Below are 23,520 nucleotides of genomic sequence, written 5' to 3' on the forward strand. Positions count from 1 at the left end.
AATGAAAACGAAGCAATGACAACCACTGCAACAACCCCCTGACAGCAGTGTGTATATTTAGACTTTCAGAAGGTGAAACTGCCAAGTTCTTTGGCGCATTACATATAACATACATATATATGTGTATGATTAGTGATGTCTTTCTAGTTTTCCATGGAGTGTGAACTGAGTTTCTGACTTTTGTAACAAAGTATCTGATAGCTGTGTAAATATAAAACTATCGTATCACAGAACCAGAGTGAAAAAGAATTTAGAATACTTCTTTAATTTACAGAGATGGAAACTACGGCTCAGAGATGTAAATATATTTGAACATTCGAAATAAATACGGCCACTTGTCTGTCAATGAAGAATACAAACGCTGATCACGCTTCTGTGTGATTATTATTAATAACAACAATGTTTCACATTTTAAAAGAATGAGTGTGACTACATCTTACACCACTGGTTCTGAAACGTGGGTGTGATCAGTATCTGCTGGAGAACAAACGGCTGGCCCCCACGCAGTTTCGGGTTCAGAGGGTCTGGGGCAGCAACCTCAGCAAGCCGCTGCTCTCGGAGGCTGGAAAAACTACAAGTCCCGGCGTGCTGCGCGCGCCGAGGGCGGAAAGTCGGACGCTTCCGCTCCACGCAGCGCCTCTGCCGCCGCGTCTCGACGTGTCACCGGCGGCGCCGCGGCTGTAGCAAGGGAAGGAGCTGACTTGGGGAGTTCGAGGCGGCGGGCGGCGGCGACCCCGGCCTGGACCTGCCCGGCACGGAAGTATTCCGGGGTCCGTGGGGAACAGCAGAGGGAGGCGGCGGCCCGGCCCGCGTGGGACACTATGTTGAACATGTGGAAGGTGCGGGAGCTGGTGGACAAAGCGTGAGTATCGGGGGGCAGTTGTGGCCGAGGCCCTCGCGGGGGAGGGGAGGAGGGGGAAAGGGAGCCGGCCCTGCGCGCGGGGTCGCCGGCGTCACGCCCCCCGGCTCGGCCGGCCCCATCATGGCGGCGGCCGGCCGCCTCTCCGGCCTGGGCCCTCGTCCCACCAGCGGGGCTGGAGACGGAGGGACCCTCCCCCGTTTCAGCTTATCTTCTCAGCCACCTCCTGTCCAGGTTGGGGTCTCTTTGCCCTGACCTCAAGCCTTGGTGCGGACGCTTTGGTCGGAGGAGGGGGCGGGTTGTCAGGAGCTGGGTCACTGCCCTGGCAGGACGAGTGTCCTGGCTCCAGGCTGTGAGCTTTGCCTCCTGAGCAGCAGGGAAGGCTTGCGGGTGGGGGACGCAGCGCACTGGCCCTTTAGGTCCCTCCGGGCGTAGTACAGAGAGATCTTGGGCCTGGTCGGGCTACCGCTTGCCTTGCTGGGCTCTCTCTTAATTCTTGATGAACCTGAAGTATTAGAGTGGGTAGTAGGTGTAACAAGTGGCCAGGCTGAAGTTATTCCATGAGACTCACCTTTGCGTTTCTAACACTAGCGAAGATAGATCACCGTGTAGCTTCTTGTGGTTCTTTTCCCCTAACTTTTTCACTGAACTTCTTTTTTGGTAGGCTGCTTGTTCCATTCGTTTTAAGGTGTCATTAAGAAATTTCCCTTAAAGAAGAAAAGAACCCATGTTTGTTTCCTGTTGACCTATTTTGGGGGGAGGGGGTACTGGGGATTGAACCACTGAGCCACATCCCCAGCCCTATGTTGACCTGTTTTTAACTTTCCTGACTGGTAAAATGGTCAATGCATAGTTGACTCCTTTAAGACTGAAATAGCTTTAGTGTCCTAGTACGCTGGGAAAACCTTAGCACTTGCATTTTAGTATGTCGTATATGACAGTAAGCTCTTCTAGGCCAGGAGGAAATAAAGTTTAAGAATTTAACCAGTCCTCTTCCTTTTGGGTTTTAGTGATTATGCAGTAGTAAGCAGGATTAGAAAAACAGTTCTTTGTGCCACCCACCTAACCTAAACTCAGGAAGTGTGGATGGCAAACTTTTCTTGACACTAGAAAACAAAATAATTTGCAGTGGCTTGGATAGTGCATCAGATAGAACTAGAATTTGACCATACTTTGCAGTTTTCTTTGCTACCAAGAAAGCAGTAGACTGCCTGCAAAACTGGATTCAAGCTTTGTGGCCCTGGGCAAGTAACTTACCCTCCCAGTGGTGCAGAATGAAAATAACTATGCATACTTTCAAAGGTTGTGAAGATTGTTAAGGGCCAAGGACTTAGATTGCATATATAGCCCTCAAGGAGTATATTTAGATCAGTATACATTTGAACCATAGCAGTGTTCTGCATTTAAAGTAAGATAAAACTCACTAGAGTGAAGCTCCAAGTTTGAAAAGTGACTCACTTTAATAATTTTCCTTTACAACTATTCATTTGACCATTGAGCCCTAATATATTTATTTTGGGCTGTATATATGGTTATTATACAGATGAGTACTCGTTTAATTTTCATCTTTCATTGGCAAGAAGGAATTCTTCCTTCTAAAAGTAAAAGCATATTATAAAACCATGTATTGTGGCACTATATCCAGTTACACTGCACCTTCAAATGCCATCATGGGAGTAAAACTGAGCCATAGAATGGTTACTCTGATTTTTAAAGAGATAAACCCATGGAGGAACAGGCACATGAGAGAATCATGAATTAAGAACTACTGTGATAGCTGGATTAATAGATTGATATGCAGAAAGACCATTAGTTAGAAAGTTTGGAGACATGAGTGTCTGGCAGTACCATTTTTAACTAGCCATTTGTACTATTTGAGGCAGAATGACATGAATCTCCGGACATTGTGTTCCTTGTCTATAAAATGAGGGATTGAGCTAGAGTAAGAATTGTTTCAATGCGTATTTGAAGAAATGAGTTTCCATTAGAGACAGCTAAGTGGAACTATTATTTCACAGTAACGAATAAATTTTGAGAAGGCACTATCCTTCAGAGACATTGAGGCTGAAAAGGGATTTTTTTTTTGTTTTTTAATGATAATATGATGGGAGTATAGCTATGTGGTAGAGTGCTTCCTTAGTGTGTGCAAGGCTGAGATTCAGGGTTTCAGTCCTTAGTACCACAAAAACAAAGAAACAGGTCATTGGTACGTGTTACATTTAAATGTTTTAGGCAATAAATATAGTTCATAACTCAGGAAAACTAAGGCTTTTAATATATATTCCTATTCAGTGAATTTACTTGAAAAAGAAAATATACTCTTTCAAATTGTGTTCCCTTGGAGTTACCTCTTACATTCAGTATGTTAGCAGTTCTTAAGTATAATGACTTTTGAGACTGAAAACTTTCTGGAAGGTAGGGGGATATTTTCCACAATTGTTGCACCTCCTGGTGGTATGAAATGGATCTATTTTGTAGAACATATTATGGAACTGAGGGAAAGCAGATAAAGCCATAGGCCAACCAGAGCCTGCAGTGCCAGTTTCCTCCCACTTGTAATCGAGTTGCATAAAAGGGAACTGTTGCAGGAAAAGATTAAGAGGCACCATTCCCACCAACGAGGACTGGCTTGACCATTGTCATCCTATGACCTGCCTTTCTTTATTTGAATAAAATTAGATACATTTATATTTGTCATCTCACACATGGTATAAATTGAAAATCATTGTAGTTCTGTAATATTTTCTCTTGTAATTTGGGGAATGTAATGAAGATGACATTCTACATTGAAGTAGATCAAGACTTAGGGTTCAAGCCCCACTAACTCTTCTCTTTCCTTACAGGGAGTAAGTAATATGTTAATGGTAAATCTATTTGATCAGCAACTCTGTTTTTGATAGAGATTAAACAGCTCTGACTAAAGCCTTACAGCAACTGCAATAAATAGTTTATTTTAAATTATTCTTTTCATCATAACTTGCATTTTTTCCCCATTAGTTACTTTCATTGGTGTATATTTGCTTGTTTTTAGTTCTTAAATGTTTAATGCAACAGCTATAGGAACTACTCTCACAGTCTTTCTGAGCGCTGAGGGAGAAACTCTTGCTTTCAAAGAGAATAGTTTCTTTTCTTACTTCAACAGATAATACATTTATTAATTCTTAGGTCAGCACTATATTTTCTGAACTTGAAAAGTACAATCCCTGCCTTTAAAAAGCTTACCACTACAAATATGCTACAACACAAATGTATTACTGGTATTCCCCTCCCACCCCTACCCTTATTTGCCCTATCTTACCAGTAAATCTCCATTCAGTGAGCTTCTGGGAACTTGAAAACAAAGATGGCAAGATGATTGTCAGCTTTTTAGTTTTCCTAGATCAACTTTTCTCTGAACCAATTATAGGTAATTCTTATTGCTGAAACAAGGAATTAATTATCTTTCTTTTCTTTCGGTAATTGAGCACAAGTGGATATTAAGAACTTAATTCCAAAGAAAGATGAGCTTAATTTGCCACCCTACACCCTGTATTTGGGATTGGATCCACAAATGCTTTACCATTGAGTTGCATCCCAGCCCTTTTTATTTTTGAGATAGCGTCCTAGTTGCCCACTAGCCACAATCTTGCAGTCATCCTACCTTTGCCTTCTAAGTATTTGGGATTACAGGTATGCTCTACCACACTTGGCTTAATTTATCTTCTGACAGCATCTAGTACTCCTAGTTTTTACATTATTGCTCCAGAGTTGAATCTTTTCTGTACTATTGTATTATTTTTCTACTTATTTAAATGTTTAATAGTTCCTTTAGGTGAAAAGAAAACATGCTGGTTGTGGCGGTATCTGTCTGTAGTTCCAGTGATTCAGGAGGCTGAGGCAGGAGGATTGCAAGTTTGAGGCTAGTCTCAGCAACTTAGCAAGACCTCATCTCAGAATAAAAAAAAAAAAAATTTAAAGGATTGAGGATATAACTCAATGGTAGAGTGCCCCTGGGTTTAATTTCTGTACTATGTGGAAAAAAAGAAAAGAAAACGTAGGCAACTTAAATACCTTTTAATCTAGAAGCTTTATTGTTTTATCTTTCATATTTAGATCTTCTGGCGTGCTAAGCTTTAGTTTATTTTTAACTTTTATTATGCAAAATTTGAAATGTGTAAAAAAAAATAGGGAACATTGTAATGAATTTTTATGGACACATGACCCAGTTTCAACAATTTAGCTAATCTTGCATGAGCTCTCATTCCCAGATACCTTATCATTTCATCTATGAATATATCGATTATATCAATCCTAAAAGGTAAGGATCATTTTGCTGGGGTACCAAGGATTGAACTCCGGGGCACTTGACTACTGAGCCACATCCCCAGCCCCATTTTGTATTTTATTTGGAGACAAGGTCTCACTGAGTTGCTTTGCACCTTGCTTTTGCTGAGGCTGGCTTAGAACTCATGATCCTCCTGCCTCAGCTTCCCAAACCACTGAGATTACAACTTGCACCACTGGGATCGTCTTTTTAGAACCATAAACACAATACCATTATTATGCCTTAAATGGTAATTCCTTAATACAAAATGTCCAGTCAGTATTCATTTCTTAATTGCCTCATAATTCCTGCTTAGTGTTTTCTGGTATATGTATAATATATATAGTCAATATAACTATCAATGCTCTCCTTTCCCTCTTTTGCCCCTTGCTGTGCTGAGAATTAAACTCAGGGCCTCCCTCACAATAGGCAAGCACTCTTATTACTGAGCCATATCATCACCAGCCTTCTCTTGATTTTCTTAATGTATAAGTTCAACCTCTACTCATGTTTCTTTCCTCTTGCTATTTCTTTGTTAAAGAAACTAGGTGTTTCTCTGTTTAAATTTTGGTAATTATGTCCCCATGGTGGTATTTAAATGTTCTCTGTCTTCTGTAATTCTTGTAAGTTGATAATTATATCTAGTCATTTAATCAAAAAAGTTCCAACTTGGGGGAGCAAGACTACTTAAATTCAAAATGCATTTTCAGTACTTATTTTAATGTTTCTTGTATACAAAAAGTTAACTCCTTTCAGTCTCAGATACACATTACTTTCTGAGACAACACATTTAACCTTTTTTTAATTTAAATATTTATTTTTTAGTTGTAGTTGGTTGGACACAATACCTTTATTTTATTTATTTTTATGTGGTGCTGAGGATTGAACCCAGGGCCTCGCATGTGCTAGGCGAGTGCTCTACGCTGAGCCACAACCTCATCCCCTTAACTTTATTATTTTTTTAAGGTATCATTTTATATGAACTTCCCTTGTTTAGCCAAATTATATATGTTTGCCCTTCTGTGTATTTTGCAGTAATTTGCTAACCACTTGTACTTCTATACCATCCTTAGGCACCTCCAGGCAGTATTTAATAGATCTGAGAAGCCATTAGTGGTTCATTGATGAGAAATGGATTCAAATCTAAGGTCCACTACTGAGAAAACAGTGATCTTGTATATTAGAGTGGTACTTCTAAAATAGAAATGATGGTACTTATTTTACATGCTAGTGAGGATTAATCTAAAGCCCTTAGACTAGTACTTTATATAAAATAAACTTTGGAAGATCTATTATTATAACTGTGTTGTGCACAAAATAATCTGTAACATTTAAAAAAATCACATAGTGTTTGAGAGACTTATCCTTGCTGTCAAATTAAGTTATTTACACGTACATAAGGATTGTGTCTTAATCCATGAAGTCAACATTTTCAGTGGGTATTATCTCCTAAAAGTCTTCTGCTGAATAGACAGCCTAACCTACAGAGAAGAAAACTCATTTAAATACCCCTGTTCTGTGTGCCTTGTGTTATTTTTACCAAATCATAAATGCTTGTACTTTAACATTGTAAAGCATATTGCAGAAATACGCTTACGAAACCATGTTGAGGAATAAAGTCTTTGGACAGACATATTGCAATTTCCATTGCTAATTCTTATATTTTGTTCAGCTTGTTTTCTATTTTCTCAAGATTTTAAAGACACTGCTAATGTAAAACATTTTTTTCTAAAACATCAAAAATTTATTTTATGAATGCAAATTGAAACTTGACAATTTATCTTTAGGAAACTGAGCAATATTAAGAATAAGAGTCCTCCAGAATATGTGGTACATGATCTCTGTCTGACAAAAAATGAGCAGTATATGCTAAGAAAACACATTGCAGAAAGGGCTTTCCAATCATTCGATCCACTTGCCTACATGGCAAGAGCATCTTTTGGTTTACCAGGGCCCTTTAACATCAGAATTAAGAAAGGACCATAATATAATCCCATATTGGAGCCAATAAGTAGTTAGTTTTGATTTCTGGATGGATTAAGCTAATGAATGTGTATTAAATGTTAATGAATTTGTTAATGCGTAACAATGGACATGGATGCTTTGTTCTTCACATAAGAAAAGTCAGAATGAGTTATTTTTGACATGAATTTTGTTTAGTTTCTTAATTTTAGGAGAGTATTTAAATTCTAATAAGTAATTTTTTGTAACTTTTACACAAACTCACCATTATGTGGTAAATGTGCATACACAGTTTTGTAATGTTGCACTCCTCATCCAGATAGCCTTATGTGGTAAGCATTGAAAATTCAGTTTCTTGGTTTTTTTTGTTTGTTTGTTTTGTTTTCATAAGGTTGATTATTCTTTAATGATAAGCATATCTTTAAAGAATAATGCAAATAGATATACTTGGATTTTTTTGCTACTTTTCTCATTCATTATCAGTCATTTTTTAAAATGACTTACTGTAGTGTGGATAAAAGTGTTTTTATTTACAGTTAATCCACATTGCTTAAATAATGACCTTAGTTTGATGTGTTTGGCTTTTAGTTATACTGTTGGTATTATGTGAGCTTTTGAAATACGGCTCCATTTCTCATGAAGCCAATAAAAATTTTAAGTCTCTTATCTCCACTGTACATACAGTGGGCAAGTGTGATTCTTTAAAAATACTAAGTGAGATCTGCCAGAACCGCTCCCCCCCACTTCTCATTTCATGTCTTCCTGACCCTTTGCTGACCCTCTGCCCTCATTTCTACCGCTCTGAGCCCTCTCAGTGATCTGATCAGTGTGCCTCCTGTGTTACCTAGTGTGTACTGACATACATCTGTTTACATGTATTTGTTACCTCTAATGTATAAGCTACCTGAAGGCCAGAGACTTTGTTTTGTTTACTGCTGTATTTATTTCTAACAACTAGAATAATATATGATACATGGTCAGCCCTTGGTAAATATATTTTTGAATGAATATATTAAGTTTGGTAAATTAATATTTATTGGAGAGAATATTCTTTAAGTCCAGATATTTCTAATAATAAAAGCCAGTAGTTACTGAGAATTTGTTATGTACCAAGTGCAATGTTACTTACCCTCCATTTTTTTAAAATATATTTTTAGTTGTACATGGACACAACTTTATTTACTTATTTATTTTTAATGTGTTGCTGGAGGATTGAACCCAGTGCCTCACATATGCTAGGCAAGTGCTCCACTACTGAGCCATAATCCCAGCCCTTACCCTCCATTTTTGATGAGAAAACTGAATACAAAGTAGTTCAGGAACTTGCTACTAGTAACACCTCTGGAAAATAGATTTAAGTCAAGATGATCTACTTTCAGAACATAATATATATAAGAGTCTTTGCTAATCTTTTATAACATGTAATTTAAACAAAAAATTGTCATATGTTATTGTCATAAAAATGAATTATCGAGTATGCTTGGAAAAATTTAATAGCACTAAATATTCAGAACCAAATTTGATGAGAGTACTATTTTTCTTTCCCATATGTACCTACCATAGAAGAGAATTTTACTGACCTATTACAGTACGATAATGTCTATAAGTTAGGTGACCCTTAATGACAGGGTAGCAGACAGATGTTTCTGTGGGTGAAAAGTCTTCCCTGTTGTATGAAGGCAATCTCCGTAATCATCCCTGAAATATGTTGTGGCATCCACGAGTTCTGTCATGTGCTTCAGAATCAGTAGTCCTCATAATCCTGTGATATTTATGATATGGTCAGTTCAATATGCCTGTAGTACTATATTAATACGATTTATGCATAGTGTTTTCCATTTTTTCCTATGTTCAAAGTGGATCATTTAGGAATAATTTTCCTTAGACTTTTGTGTGTCTATCAAAGTGCTGAATTTTTGGCATATATTATAAATACTTAAATGTTGTCAATGATTCAAAATGCATTACTGATGTCCTTATTAATTGTGGCCCTTAAAGAATCCTTCAGTGAGTGCTTATTAAATGCTTAACACAAGCCCAGTACAATACTGTAAGACAGGCAGCACCTTAGGGTTCCACTGGGCAGATTGTGATTCTATAAAGGAGATTCCTATAAAAAAGAAATAGAGAATGATATAGGATGGTATGATATTCAAGTTTGAGGACTCTAAATACTTTAGAAATTCAGAGAATGGGCAAAATGAAGCTGAGTAAAAGCATCATGAAGGAGATATTCCTGGTATTTTAAAAATGTGTATGTATTGAGAGAGAGAAGGCTAGGCTAATTAAAGTTTCACAAAAAATGAAAAATCTGAGTCAGGTCAAATGATGTTGGCTCACTGATAAGAACACACTCACAAATGGTTTTAAGCAGAGGATGATATCAGTGAGAATCTGTCCTACTAGAAAAGAAAGGTCCTTTCTACCCCATATAGTAAAATTAAATAATTTGAAGTATATGCATTCCTCCTCTTTCTCCTCCTCCTCCTCCTCCTTCTTCAGCTTGAGGGGGGAAATAAATTATAAGTTCTTCAAAATTTTAGTGGTTAGGTTATGGAAAATTTCCATCAATGTCAGCTTATGGTTAGTGTAGTTCCTGGGATTTGGCAATGCATATAAGTTTAATCACTGGTGAAAAAAAGAAAAATCTATAGCTTAATTTAAACAAAATATCAAGTATTTGATTTGACAAAGGCAGTGTCACAAACTTGACACTATTGAGGTATAGGATTTCTCATTCTGTTAGGATTTTTTTAGAATTGTATACATTGACTTAGTGTTGGATATTTGGCAGTACATCAGTTTTATCAGGTAGAAGTGAAAAATCTAAAAGTGATATGATTAAATTACAATATGAAGCATTTGCATCTACAAAGATGTAATTTTCACATATTTTGCAACTGTAGGATGTCTTGTTTTATCATTGTTTTTAAAATTATGAGTTCAAATTGTGTGGTTTTTTTTTTTTTTTTTTTTCTCTTTTTAAGAATTACTGATTTCCAGTACATTGTTTCAGATTTTTCTTCTGAAGTTAGGACAAAACATTTGATAAAACCACCTTAACAGAATGTTTTGTTTTATGTTGTAACTAAGGATTGAATGCAGGGGCACCCTACCACTGGGCTGCTGCTTCTCCTGACCTTTTTATCTTTTGAGCTAGATTCTCAATAATCTAACTTCAGACTTATGATCCTCCTGCCTCAGCCATCTAGGTAGCTGGGATTATGGGCATGAGCCACTATGCCCAGTTTAACAGAGTGTTCTAAATAGCTCATCACCTGTTTTTAAAATTTTAAAGATAAAACTGGTCATGAGTGTGCTAAACTTGATCAAATTTCTTTGGATTTCAATTTTATTTTTAAATAAAGAATGATAGGAATCATTGGTGGAGAGACATGAATTAAGATAATTCTACTGTATAAAATGAGGACAAAATCTAGTTTCTAGGACTGTTAAAAAAATTAAATGAGCTAATAGATTGTGAACATTCTGTTAACAAATAGTCACAGTAAATAATCAAATTCAGAAAGTTTTGTTATTTTGTTTCTTCTGTTTTGTCATTCTGAGAAAATTTCAAGAGCAATAACCCAAAAGTTAAAAATTGTAGATGAATAAAAATTATTTTTCAAGTTAATTGTAATTAATAGAAATTTAAAATTTGATGTATATTTTCATAAATTTTAACCCCCCTTTTTTTTTTTTGGTACTGGGGATTGAACTCAGGGGCACTCAACAACTGAGCCACATTCCCAGCCCTATTTTGTATGTTTTATTTAGAAACAGGGTCTCACTGAGTTGCTTAGTGCCTCGCTTTTTTGCTGAGGCTGGCTTTGAACTCATGATTCTTTTATCTCAGCCTCCTGAGTAACTGGGATTACAGGTATGCTTCCTCATGCCTGGCTTTAAGCTCTTTTAACTGTGAAATTTTTACTGATTTTTTTTTTGTTTTGTTTTTAGTGACCATTTTATCATACCTGTAAAAACTATAATTGGGATGTATAGTGCAAGTAAAATTCTTAAGCTATTCTTATTTGAATATCTTGGATATTTGACCAGGTAGAACCAGTTTTACATATGATACCCCTTGTCATGAAAAAAAATCTCACACTGTTCTTTATCTTTTAAAACAAAATCAGTCATATAAAAAGCAAATAACCATAGGCATGGATCATATTACATGAAATTAACCCTTTTACTGTGTTCAATTCAGTGGTATTTAGTACATTCACAGTGTTGTGCAATGAAGCAGATTTTTGCAAAACCTTATTTTGAAATTAAATATGTAGTGTATTTAGTTTTCATATCTCTTCAATTTCCTTAACTCACGAATCTCACCTCAGACTTGTGATCCTCCTGCCTTAACCATCGTGGTAGCTGGGATTATGGGCGTCTTTGTCTTTCATGGCATAGGTCATTTTATATTTGTTTTGTTTTTTGTACAGTACTTGGGGATTGACCCCAAGGCCATTCTAGTACTGGCCTACACCCTCAACCCTTTTTATTTATTTGTTCTTGAGACAGAGTCTTTAAATTGCCCACCTTGAATTTACAATCTTCCTGCCTCAGCCTCCCAAGTTGCTGTGATTACAAGCATGTGCCACCACATACAGTGAATATTTTAAAAACTATAAACCATTTAGTTTATGTAACAGTCTTCCAATTTAGGTTGAGCTGACATTTTCTCAGGTTATATTTTAAGCCATTCAAACTGGAGTACCACATTAAGTGATGCTGTGCCCTTTCCAGGAGGAAGATGTGTTTATATGCTCCTCATTGGTGATGTTAATTTTGATCACTTAGTCAAGTTCTTGTTTGCTTCCTCTATCCTACTGTTTTTCTCATTGCAGCTAATAAGAAATCTAGGAGGAAACACTTTGAGACCTCTCATCAAACTTTCACCCCTAGATTTAGCATCAGTGGATGTTTCTTGCTTGAGCCAGTCTTTACTACAATGATTGCAATATTATGATTAGCCCAACTCCAATCAAATTCTCCATATTTATCAATTTACTGTAAATAAAAATCCTCATTGTTTTCCTGCCTCCTTCTTTTTATTCTTTCATTTATCACTCCATGGATATTTCATTCAATAGGCTGTAATTCATTACTGTTCTTTTTGTTTGTTTGCACCAGTACTGGGGATTGATACCAGGGGTACTACCACTGAGCTACATCCCTATCCCTTTTTGTTTTGATACAGGGTATCACTAAGTTGCTAAGGCTGACCTCAAACTTATGGTCCTCCTGACTCAGCCTCCTGAGTAACTTGAATTATAGGAGTGTACCACTGCAACCTGCTGTTCATATTTATTTTGATAGTGAAATTGCCTCAGATGTTGCTAATCTATCTCCTTTTAACATGGCCTTTTTTTCTTTTTAGTGTTTTTTCAGTTTCTGATACAAGATATTTTTGGATTATACTATACTTTTGCTGTTTCAGCCTTAAGTAAGCCCTATTTCAAAGGACTCCTGGATTTAGTTCCTTTTAGTGGTGAGGCAGATATTTTTACATAGATTATATAGTTGATTATATATAGAGAGAGATTTTTGTCATAATTCATTGCTAGAGTTCCTTAATATGCAAAATTACCTCATAATTCAAAGACAGAGCTCTTTTAGAAGTGGGTTGTTGGTATTTTTCTTTTGGATAATTAAAAGTGTAAGGTTTTGTTATTTTTAAGTTTTAAGAGAACATAATTTTAGAAGGCTGCATATATGTTGTCTCCCTGTTTTTTCTACTTTAGCAATGTAATTTGCTTTCCTTAAGTCAATTAAGTATGAACAGACAAGAATCAAAGCATACTTATTTTGATTAAGTCAATAAAATGCTGTTAGGGAGTGTATTCTTCCTAATAGTATTTCCTGTTAACAGTCTTACACCTGCAGTTCAGATTCGTCTCTTGCATTGAAAGTTCGTTTGGCTTTTGAATTGTTTATACTAGCAGCTAATTACTGAGTAATTTAAGAATCTTAACCATGGCAGCACTATTCTAATTAGAATACTGGATGTTGGCACTTTATTTAGCAAACAGAAGTATAAGATATTTATGTTTGTGAAATTTTGTAAAGTAGTATTAAGGACTAATTTATCTGTATATAATCTTATAATATATGACATGGGCTTTACCTCCAAACCAAATATATAATTCATTTGGAATATGAAGTCTTTTGACTTCAGTTGGGAAAAAAAAATGGTCATATGTTGAGAGTAGCATTTTTGTAGTAATTAAAACACACCAAAAAAAGCCCCCCCAAAACTATACAGTTTTAAATAAATGCACTGCCTTAATTTGAACATTAAGAAAAGTTTGAGAAACTTGCTGTTGATTACAGTATTGGTTATGAATTTAATATAGGTAATATCCCTTTACCCATCTTGAGGCTTAAAAAGGGTAATTTGAAAATAAATACATAGTTGACATTTCTTTCTGTTTTTTCTTTTTCTTTTCTTTCTTTTTTTTTTTTTTTTTTTTTGTGTGTGTGTGTGGTTATTTTTGTGGAACTGGGAATTGAACGCAGGGGTGCTCTTCAATGAGACAGCTCCCAGCCCTTTTTGTTTTTATTTTGAGACAAGATCTCAAAATAAAACTCTAAAGAATTATATATATATATCTTTAGAGTTTATAATTAGGTTTTCAAATGTTTCTGTGGGACATAGAAGTCTTATGCCAAAGATTTTAACTTTTTAAAATCTCTTCTAAAGGTTCATGAGATATCACATGACAGAGCAGATTAAGAAATCTTTATAGCCTTGCACCCAGATGACCTGAAATTGAAGCATTTTTCCATGATAGCCTTTTAAATCCCCCCCCCTGAAGATGATAATTTATTAATTCTCTATATGTATTTGATGGGTAAACAGTATTTATTTTAGTCCCCTCTTGGTCTCAGCTTCCTTCCTTCCATTCCCCCTATTCCAAGATACTAGATATTTTATTTGTATACTCACTTTCTTTTTTTTTTTTTTTTTTGGTACTAGGGATTGAACTTGGGAGCACAAAACCATGGGGAGCCACATCCTCAGCCCTATTTTGTATTATTTAGAGACAGGGTCTCACTGAGTTGCTTAGCTGAGGTTGGCTTTGAACTCGCAATCTTCCTGCCTCGGCCTCCCTTGCTGCTGGGATTACAGGCGGGCGCTACCACGCCTGCCTCGTACACTCACTTAAAAAATTTTTTTTTTTTTTTTTTGTTGTGGATGGACATAATTTTTCTTATTTATTTTTATGTGGTGCTGAGGATCAAACCCAGTGCCTCATACATTCTAGGCAAGTGCTCTACCACTGAGCCACAACCCCAGCCCTGTATATTCACTTTTTAAGTCATTTTTTACCTTCTCTTTATGTTTCTGGCGATTGAACCTTAAGTACTTCTTTTATGTGAGGCATTCCTAGTTAGACACTGAGAAGGAAGCAGTACTCCATACAATACAGTACAGTCAATTCTTATTATTTGAGAGAGTTAGTTTTTGTAAAGTCTACACTGAATACAGGCTGAACCATTGTTCTTAGGAGAAAATATAGGGTCAGGTTTTATAACCTTTTTGACACAGCATCACCTTTATTTCAATCAGTACACAACCTTTTTTGTGTGTTTTTATTTAAAGATATCTTATTTAATATATATTTTATGATTTATTGTTGAATTGTAGCACTATAATTTGTACCCAAAAAAAAAAAAAAAAAAAAAAAAGCTATCCAATGCACATACTTTCTCTATAAGGCACATCATAACCTTCATGAATTTAGGAATACTAACTAGCACTTCAGTACTACACTTGCAGGCTGATCTCCCTTGCACAGTACTGTGGTCTCCAGTGGCACTATCACTGAGCTATATCTTAACCCTTTTTAAATTTTTTTTATTTTGAGACAGCATCTAAGTTGCCCAGTCCAGTCCAAGATTGCAGTCCTGCCTAAGCCTCCTGAATAGCTGGGATTATAGTTGTATACCACTGTGCCCAATTTGTGGACTGTTTTAAATAGCAAAATCACTGAGAAGCCCAAAAATATGAAAAATGTGTCACTAACTAGACCATAGAAAGAATACATGTTTATAGAATGAGAACTAAAACAGGACCGAGTGTCACCTTATTTGACCTCAGCTAGGAATGTGTGATGGATGACTCAGAATTTTTGCTGTTCTGTACATGTCCATGAATGATCAGGAAATTACTGTGAATATTAATTTTGGGATTACAAATATAATTCAGTGTACAGGCAAGTTTGCAAGTATGGAGGCCACAAATAATAAGGAATAACTCTCCTCATTTTAAATAAATAAATAAGAAGAAAAACAATTAAAAACAAAAAACACAACAACTTTAAAGTTGAAACAGCAACAGTCAAATTGCTGCTGAAGTTTGTAATATACCTGGGATAGATGCTTCCTCTTTGCAAGGCAGGATGTAGACACATGGTTATACATTTGAAGAAGAATCAGAAGTGTAAACCATGAGAGAACAGAAAGCATCGAGAATTTAAGGCAGTCCCAAAGTACTCTACTGTTTTCCCCTTCTTCATCTCTGTATCCCTCCATGGTTCCAGTTGCAGTTGAAGTTTTGAGAATCCCAAACTACTTTTTACTCTTTTTTCAGTTCCTCATCATCTTCAGACCTAGAGATTGAAGAGACACTCAAACCAAGTCTTTTCTCCTCTTTCCTTTAGCTTATCTAAGCTAACCATAGATTTGGAGTCAAATGACAGATCTTTGGTTGAAAACAAATAAATCTCAAACTTAGCTGTCTGAGCAACTTTCTTACTTTTTCTTTCTTTCTTTCTTTTCTTTTTGTTTTTTTTTGTACAAATGGTGTGACTACTTTATGTACAACCAGAGAAGTGAAAAATTGTGCTCCATTTGTGTACAATGAAGCAAAGAGCTTTCTGCTGTCATGTATAACTGATTAGAACTAGTAAAATTATAATTAAAAAAAAAGAAAAAGCTTTCTTACTTTCTAAGCTCATGGGTGCATCGAATTGTTCAGTCCTTTTCTGCATTTTCACTTTCTGTGGTATTTCACTGTAATTTTATCACCACCTTCTCTGCTGCCACCTCAACAGTTGTTTTAGGGGATTCTTCCTCTTTGACAGGCAGTTCTATGGGCTTTGGTTCTTCCTGTTTCATCTCCCAGTGTGACTTCATTTACCTTCCCATTTAAACGTTCTTTAGGACATGCCTGGAGCCTCTTGAAGTGAACCTGCTTCATTCCCTTGATCTTCATAACATGACCAAGAAAGGAGTGAAATTCTTGTTTAAGTTCAGCAAGTTTCAGCTTACTAACTCTATAATCTCTTTTGCCATTTCATACCCCTCCTTTTACCTGCTTTGTAAAGCTTACAGTGTATTAAAGGAATTAAGACAAATTCATAAATAGCCATTATACATAACTGACTGTAATACACAAGAGCTATTTGACCATAGGAAGGGGAGATTATGACTTGGCAAAAATCTCAAAAGGCTTCATTTTTGCATCTTTTTTTAAAAACAAATTTTGATTTTAACTGAAAGCATTGATGGGGATTTCAGGAGTACACAGTCACTAAGGTAAAAAGAAAGGGCATGTGGGTAATGTAGTCATGTTAATCAGCTAGTAATTTGTAATTCGGTGTAACTCTCATAAAGGAAATGAAACAGGAGGAACGAGAGAAAAGGCTAGATAGATAGCTTGAGGCCAGATCACCAGTTCACTTAGGACCTTTGCATAGAGCTTTTTAAGAATTCTAGTTCTTTTCGTTCAGCTGATAAAGATTTTTTGAACATTTACTATAACCAAGCCTGTTTCAGGTATTGAGGGTCTTTGAGGAAGATACTGGATTTTGTGTCCTTTTAAGTATTTTCAGTCTGAGAGGGGGTTGGGGACAGGAAAGAACATATAGACAGACTCCCCCCCCTACCCCCGGGAATTTGGGGAGTTAAAAGAAGGTTGCTTGGCAGTAGTGATGCTTAGGCTAAAACCTGCTGATGAAGAAGATTTATCTGGGCAGCAATTATTGGTGGCAGAGGACTTAGAGAAAACAGCCTGTACCAAAGGCCTAAGAGTGAGAATGACACAGTGATGGGACTGAAGAAGTAAATTGGTATCTCACATAAAGAACCTTTTATGTCATGTTAGGGAACTTGGCCTGAAGATATTGTGTCCATCTACAACTAAAAATTAAAAAAAAAAAATGAGATAGGATTTATAATTAAGCAAGAGTTCTCTTTAGCTCTAGCCTTAGAGGAAATTATAAATAGAAGCATAAAGACTAGTTATAGTTAGACTGGGCCAAGACTGTTGGCCCACGTGAAAAATGGTGTGGCCCTAGACTAAGGTAGTGTTAGTGTGGGTAGGGCAAAGTGGACAGATGTATTTGAGAGTTACTTGGGAAATAGAATTGAAAAGATCTTAAAGACTGAATCCTGGATGGGAAACAAGTGAGAGAAGTGATCAGCACTATCCACTGATAGAAGAGGAGGAAGATGTTTGAAGAAAGGTAGTAATAAGTCTGTGGTGTACTAACCCACCCAGCAATAACTGCCTTAAAGATGAATATGGTGATGAGTTGGAGAAGGAACAGACACACATCAGAAATAGATTGTTAACGTGGCTTTTCTAAGAATCAGATTAGTGGTTAGCACCTCTATTTTTAATATGGAATTAACATGATTGGGGTACTAATGGGCAGTAGACACTGAGGGAAAAGGCCTCCAAAGATAACTCCAAACATCAGCCTGCCTAGCCCCTGAGATCATTTTTCAGGATGAAAAGTAGTAAAACTACCATCTTGTTGTTCCTTCTCAAGTAATATATAGAAAATAAATTTTATTGTAAAAAGCAGCTCATATTTTAAGAATAATTATATTTTTACTCTTGGGACTCAGTAAAGCCAATTCTTTTGCATATCTTGCATACATAATATGTAGTTGTGTAATTGTCCTGTGTGAAAATGGTAACTTCTTCATGTGATGTTCCAAAGAAGGAGCTATTGGTCTGAGAGTAAGCTCTACCTCTTTGCTTGAGCTCTTTGTCCTGTTTGTTCAACTGTGAAGTATAAAATATAAAATCAGCAAAATATGAAGGAAAAAAGAAAGCTTAGCAAAAGAAAACATGGCATGAGATTATCAGATAAGGAGTAGGAAAACAAAAGGTAAAAATAGATGAAAATTTTGAAGGGATTGGAGTAAAATTCAAATATATTTTTTTGGAATTCAATGTAAAAACAAGGTACAAAAATAGTAAAACAGATGAAATTCAAAACAGGTAAGATTGATGGATATAAATATGCCTCAGCTAGAATGGTTGTTACCCAAAAGACAAATAACAGATGCTGGTGTAGATATGGAAAAGGGTGAACTTTCACACGTAAGAAAGTAAATTAGTCCAGCCGTTTTAGACAATAATATAAGAGATTCCTCAAAAAATAAAAGTAGAACTATTATATGATCGGCAATTAAACTTCTAAGTGCATATCCAAAGAAAATGAAATCAGTATATCAGAGCAATATCTGCCCTCTCATGTTTATTGCAGCACTGTTTACTGTATCCAAAATAAGGAATCGGCCTTTACAAGTGTTCTTCAGTAGATGAATAACAAAAATGTGGTACATATAAACTGTCGGAACAAAATCCTGTCAATTATGGCAACACAGATGAACCTGGAGCTGAATCAGGCACAGAAAGACATATGCCATGTTATCTCACTCATATGTTGGTCAATGGTAGCAAAATTATAGTTAGAAGAAATAATTATATATATAGTAGGGTAGTTATGGTTAGTTAACAGTATTTGAATATTTCAAAATAGAGGATTTAAATATTCTCACCACAAAGAAATAATAATTGTATGCCAGTGATGGATATGCTAAATACTATGACTTATTACCCAATATATACACATATCAATTAAAAACAAGATCAATACGTAAAATAAGCAAGGCAGGAAACCTAAGATCAGCAATGAAGAGGTATCAAGAGATTTTTTAAATATGCTAAATATGAAAGATTTAAAGCACATTAAAAGTCTGACAGCTGCCTAAGAAAAGTTTAGAAATATAAAAATAAAAGACCAAAGGAATAGCAACCATGAGGTAGAAAATAAGAACAGATACTAAAACATGAATGGTAAGATCAAAAGTATAAATTAACAATATATTTGATAATTTAAAGAAAATATAACTTTTTTAGAATACTGTATGCCAAAGTGGGTTTCTTGGGACACTTAACAGGGTATTCTAGGAAAAACATTATTTTGTCTCAGAACTTTTGGAAATGTATGATACAGTCTCCTCTTGGAGACTCATGATAACCGTTAAAAGTAGGAAAGTCTCTGAGGGGTGGTGCTGCAGTAGTAATGTCCTTGTTTAAATAGGACAAACCTCCCCCATGGAACCCTTTCCTTGCATCTGTTATCACTCCCTACCTAATATTTTTCAGAAAACACCAGTTAGACTACTGCTCTAAAGGAAAATAAAAATGAAAATCTTGAAAGTTACTGAGAAACATGATGAAGGAAAAAGAGTTGAAAAGAGAAAAATTGTTTTGGTTGCTGACTGGAATTCCTAAGGAATAGGGTCCTGTTGAAGCAGTAGTGTTCTGCACGCACCCAGTGAGAAAAGAGCAACTTTATAACCTTACATATGCAGGCAGGGAACCAAGAGAACCCAGACTGCTGAGCTAGGAGGAGTTAGAGGCAATCCCCAGAATTAAATCACCCCAGCTATGGCCAAGTTTTTTCATTGTATAAATAAAAAATATTATAGGCCAGGTTTGGTGGCACTCACCTGTAAACCCAACTGTTTGGGATACTGAGGCAGGAAAATAGAGTTGATGTTAATTCTGGGCAACTTAAAAAAAGGGCTGAGGTTGTAACATGCTCAGTAATAAAAGTACCCTTGGGAGGCTGTGGCTGTGGCTCAGTGGTGGAGTGCTTGCCTGGCACATGTGAGGCCCTCAGTTCAATCCTCAGCACCACGTAAAGATAAAATAAAGCTATTGTGTCCACCTATAACTAAAAAAATAAAATTTATATCTATACATATAAGTACCCCTGGGTTGATCTCCAGTACAATTAATAAATCATAATAAATTAAAAATGTAAACAAATGTACTTTAATTATTACCATCCTAATCCAGCTGTTTTCATATTTATAAGTATTTATGATTTTGCTTTTAAGAGCTCTTTTTTTAAAAAAAAATTGTTTTAGTTGTAGATGGACACAAAATCTTTATTGATTGATTGATTGATTGTGTGTGTGTGTGTGTGTGTGTGTGTGTGTGTGTGTGTGTGTGAGATACTGAGGATCAAACCCAATACCTCACACATGCAAGGCAAGCACTCTTATCAGTGAGCCACAACCCCAGCCCTAAGCTTTTTCTGTGGCAGTAGAAAGGAACTTTTTAGTGTTGTCTTTTCTGCCTGTTCTGTGGCTACTTTGTTCCAAGTACCATTGTTGCCACTTTTGGGAAGCTACTTTTCATCCTACTTCCCTTAACCTTACAAAATTTTTCCCTTTTGCTAGCCATGAGGCAAACCATCTCCCATTTGTTGTCAAAGTGCTTCTCTGGAAAACAGTAACTCCTTAGTGCTATGAGGCAGCTTTTTTGTTAGTTAGCCTGCCCAAGTCACAATAGCAGCAGCCTCAAGTAGAGTAAAAGGGCTTCCACATATACATAAATGTCCAGATATGTTTCCTAGTATAAAGTTTTGTGTTCTTGAAGAGGAAAAATGGTACAGAAACTAAATGTCATGGTCCTTCTAAAACCCTTTATTCAGCTAGAAACCTCATGGATTAAGTCCTGTGGATTGTATTTTTAGTCCTTTGAAAGCTCAGAATTTCTACTACTATTTTTTTTCTCCTCTGTGCTGGGAATTAAACCCAGGGCCTCATGAATGCTAAGCACATGCTCTATCACTAGGCTACACTCTCATGCCCTCAGCTGCTTTTGATATTCCCAAAATAAAAATAAACACACACGTGCAAATATGAAGATAAAGGTATATCCCCAGATCTTTTTATTTTTTAATTTTGATATAGGGTCTTGCCAATTGTTGAGGGCTTCATACTTATTCTTTTGCCTCAGCCTCTCAAGTTGCTGGGCTTTCAGGCATGTGTGCCTTGCTAAATATAAATTTCATATTAGATAATTGACCTTCATGTTTTAGTTATTTAAGAAATTGTTGCTTAATATAAAATAATACCCTGGCTCATGGTTGGTGGTTCACCAAATTATTAAGTAGTATGAACTTCTGGTATCAGTGAGATAGCAATTGTTCAGTGGCAGGACTTGTGTGAATAAATTCTTGTCTACCTTTAGTGATACTCATTGTCAGCTCTTAGGCTATTTCTTAATCAAGAAAGTTTTTTCCGTCTTTATGGTATAATTCTCTCCCAGAAATCTTGATTTCATTAATCTATACTGTGTCAAATAAATGGCTAGTTACCATGACAAGTTCTACATGGTGATTGAGATATGGGTAACTAATATGTATTATGCCAATCTAATCATAGGGGGCCATATTTAGGTTGAAGTTACTCAATCAAAAATTTATATCAGAAAACTATTCTGAATTCTTCACACATGATTAATCTCCATAACAGTAATATATAAGGAACTTTCAGATGAAGAAACCAAGGCACATAGTTGTTGATTTATCCACATGAATCAAACAAGAATTAGTGTATTCTGAAGACAAAGATTCAGGCCCTAATAATCTCAGAAACTTATTGATCCATTAATATAAGTATTATTTTGCTTGTGCACAATATAGCCTTAAAACATGAAGCAATTTTTAAAAATGCTTAAATGTTCAATATCTTCCTTTATTGTGGCCTTGTATGTCAGAATAGTTCCTGAAATATTCATGTTGGAATAGTCTGAAAATGAGCTGCTGTCAAATGGGTTATTTTATTTGGGATTGCTAACCACCAAAGTTGTAAGAAAAGGGAAATAGTTTTATAGTTTCTTCCTCCCATAGGTCATAATTTAGTTGTGGACATCAGGATGTTTTTCTTGGCTAATCTCATTCATGTAGTTTTCCTTGTACATCTGTTAAATAAATTACTAAACTATTTCCTTGAAAATTTGTTGATTCAAGTTGCCCTTAATGGTTATCAAGAAGTTGGTACCTTTCGGAAAGTTGAAATAGACTTTAAGGTTAAGAAATTCCACTACCATCCTGATTTATGTATTTTTGTTTTGGATCAATTCCTGTTTTTTTTGTTTTGTTTTGTTTTTTTGAGGTATTGAAACAATTGTATGTGGTTTTTAGTGTTTCCCAAGACTTTATATTGGACTATAAACATTTAATGACCTTTCTATAAAATGAATTAGTTTCTACTTCTATACTTCATATTTTTTCAGTGAGTGATCAATTTATATATACATTTTCATTAGTCTGGTACTGCTTACCATTTGAAACAAAATTTGGAATGTTGACTTCTTCAACGCTTATTCATTTAATCTTTACTAACCTTGAATTTTATATAAACCATAAAATAATAATTTTCTGATTTTTTTTAAAAAAGCATTGACAGCTTTATGCTCAGTAATGAATATATCAGGTATTATGAATCTAGAAATTTTAGATGTGAGTTTGGTTAGTTTTGACCTATCCAAACTGATAATGAATCCATACTGGAAGTTTTCCCTAGGATGTTAAGTAAACTCTTAAATGAGTAAAGAAACAATTACTTATTTACTGCACAGATTGGAATTGGGATTGAAGTCAAATTTTAGAATGCTGATTTTTTTTTTTTTTTTTTTTTTGGTGGTGCCGGGATTGAACCCAAGGCCTTGTGCACTCTACCAACTGAGCTATATCCCCAAACCTTAGAATGCTGATTATTTTTTTTAAGCTTGAAATATTTAGATAAAGACTATTTGTAATACTTATAATCTATAATGGATATTTTTAGAGATTAAAAGAGAAAGTACTCTGTGGTATCAATCAGTTAATGTCAGCTGCTAATAAAAGAGTCTTCAGATTAAATTTCATTTGTATTACATTTTTTTACTATGTAATGATTCTTTCTAAATGCAATAGGTCCTTGGCTAGACTTTTTTGTTTAAAGTTTTAACTCTGTAAAACAAATCTGGCCAGTCATCGTAGTACATACCCTTAATCCCAGCTAACTCAGGAAACTGAGGCAGGAGGATTCTATGTTCAATATCAGCCTGGGCAATTTAGTGAGACCCTGTGTCATAATAAAACATTAAAAGGACTGAGGATGTAGCTCAGTGGTAGAGCATTTTCCTAGCATGCATGAGGTTAAATCCCCAGTACCAACCCCCCCCAAAAAAAATCTAGGAGATTTTCAACAAAAACTAGTTTATTATTTTGTTACGACCCAAATCTGATGTGCGAACAAGTCATTTACCCAAGCCAGTCACTGGCATCCCCCTCTCAGCTTTGTTTTT

General features: G+C 35.7%; 1 protein-coding gene and 1 pseudogene across 3 annotated transcripts in view; one reads left to right on the forward strand and one right to left on the reverse strand.

Moving 5' to 3' along the window:
* The first annotated feature begins 647 nt into the window (after positions 1 to 647).
* The window catches only part of Clint1 (clathrin interactor 1), a 60,769-nt gene continuing 37,896 nt past the window's right edge, over positions 648 to 23,520 (forward strand). For all 3 annotated transcript variants that reach the window (XM_071612018.1, XM_027938677.3, XM_027938678.3), the window contains exon 1: positions 648 to 862. Coding sequence is in view for 2 of the 3 variants with exons in the window: in XM_027938677.3 (XP_027794478.1) it covers positions 822 to 862 (41 nt within the window). In the remaining variant the exon portion in view is untranslated. The remainder of the gene's footprint in view (positions 863 to 23,520) is intronic.
* On the reverse strand, positions 15,563 to 22,278 carry LOC114095488 (SAP domain-containing ribonucleoprotein pseudogene; annotated as a pseudogene).

The sequence above is a fragment of the Marmota flaviventris genome, chromosome 5, assembly GCF_047511675.1.
Source record: "Marmota flaviventris isolate mMarFla1 chromosome 5, mMarFla1.hap1, whole genome shotgun sequence".
Lineage (NCBI taxonomy): Eukaryota > Metazoa > Chordata > Mammalia > Rodentia > Sciuridae > Marmota > Marmota flaviventris.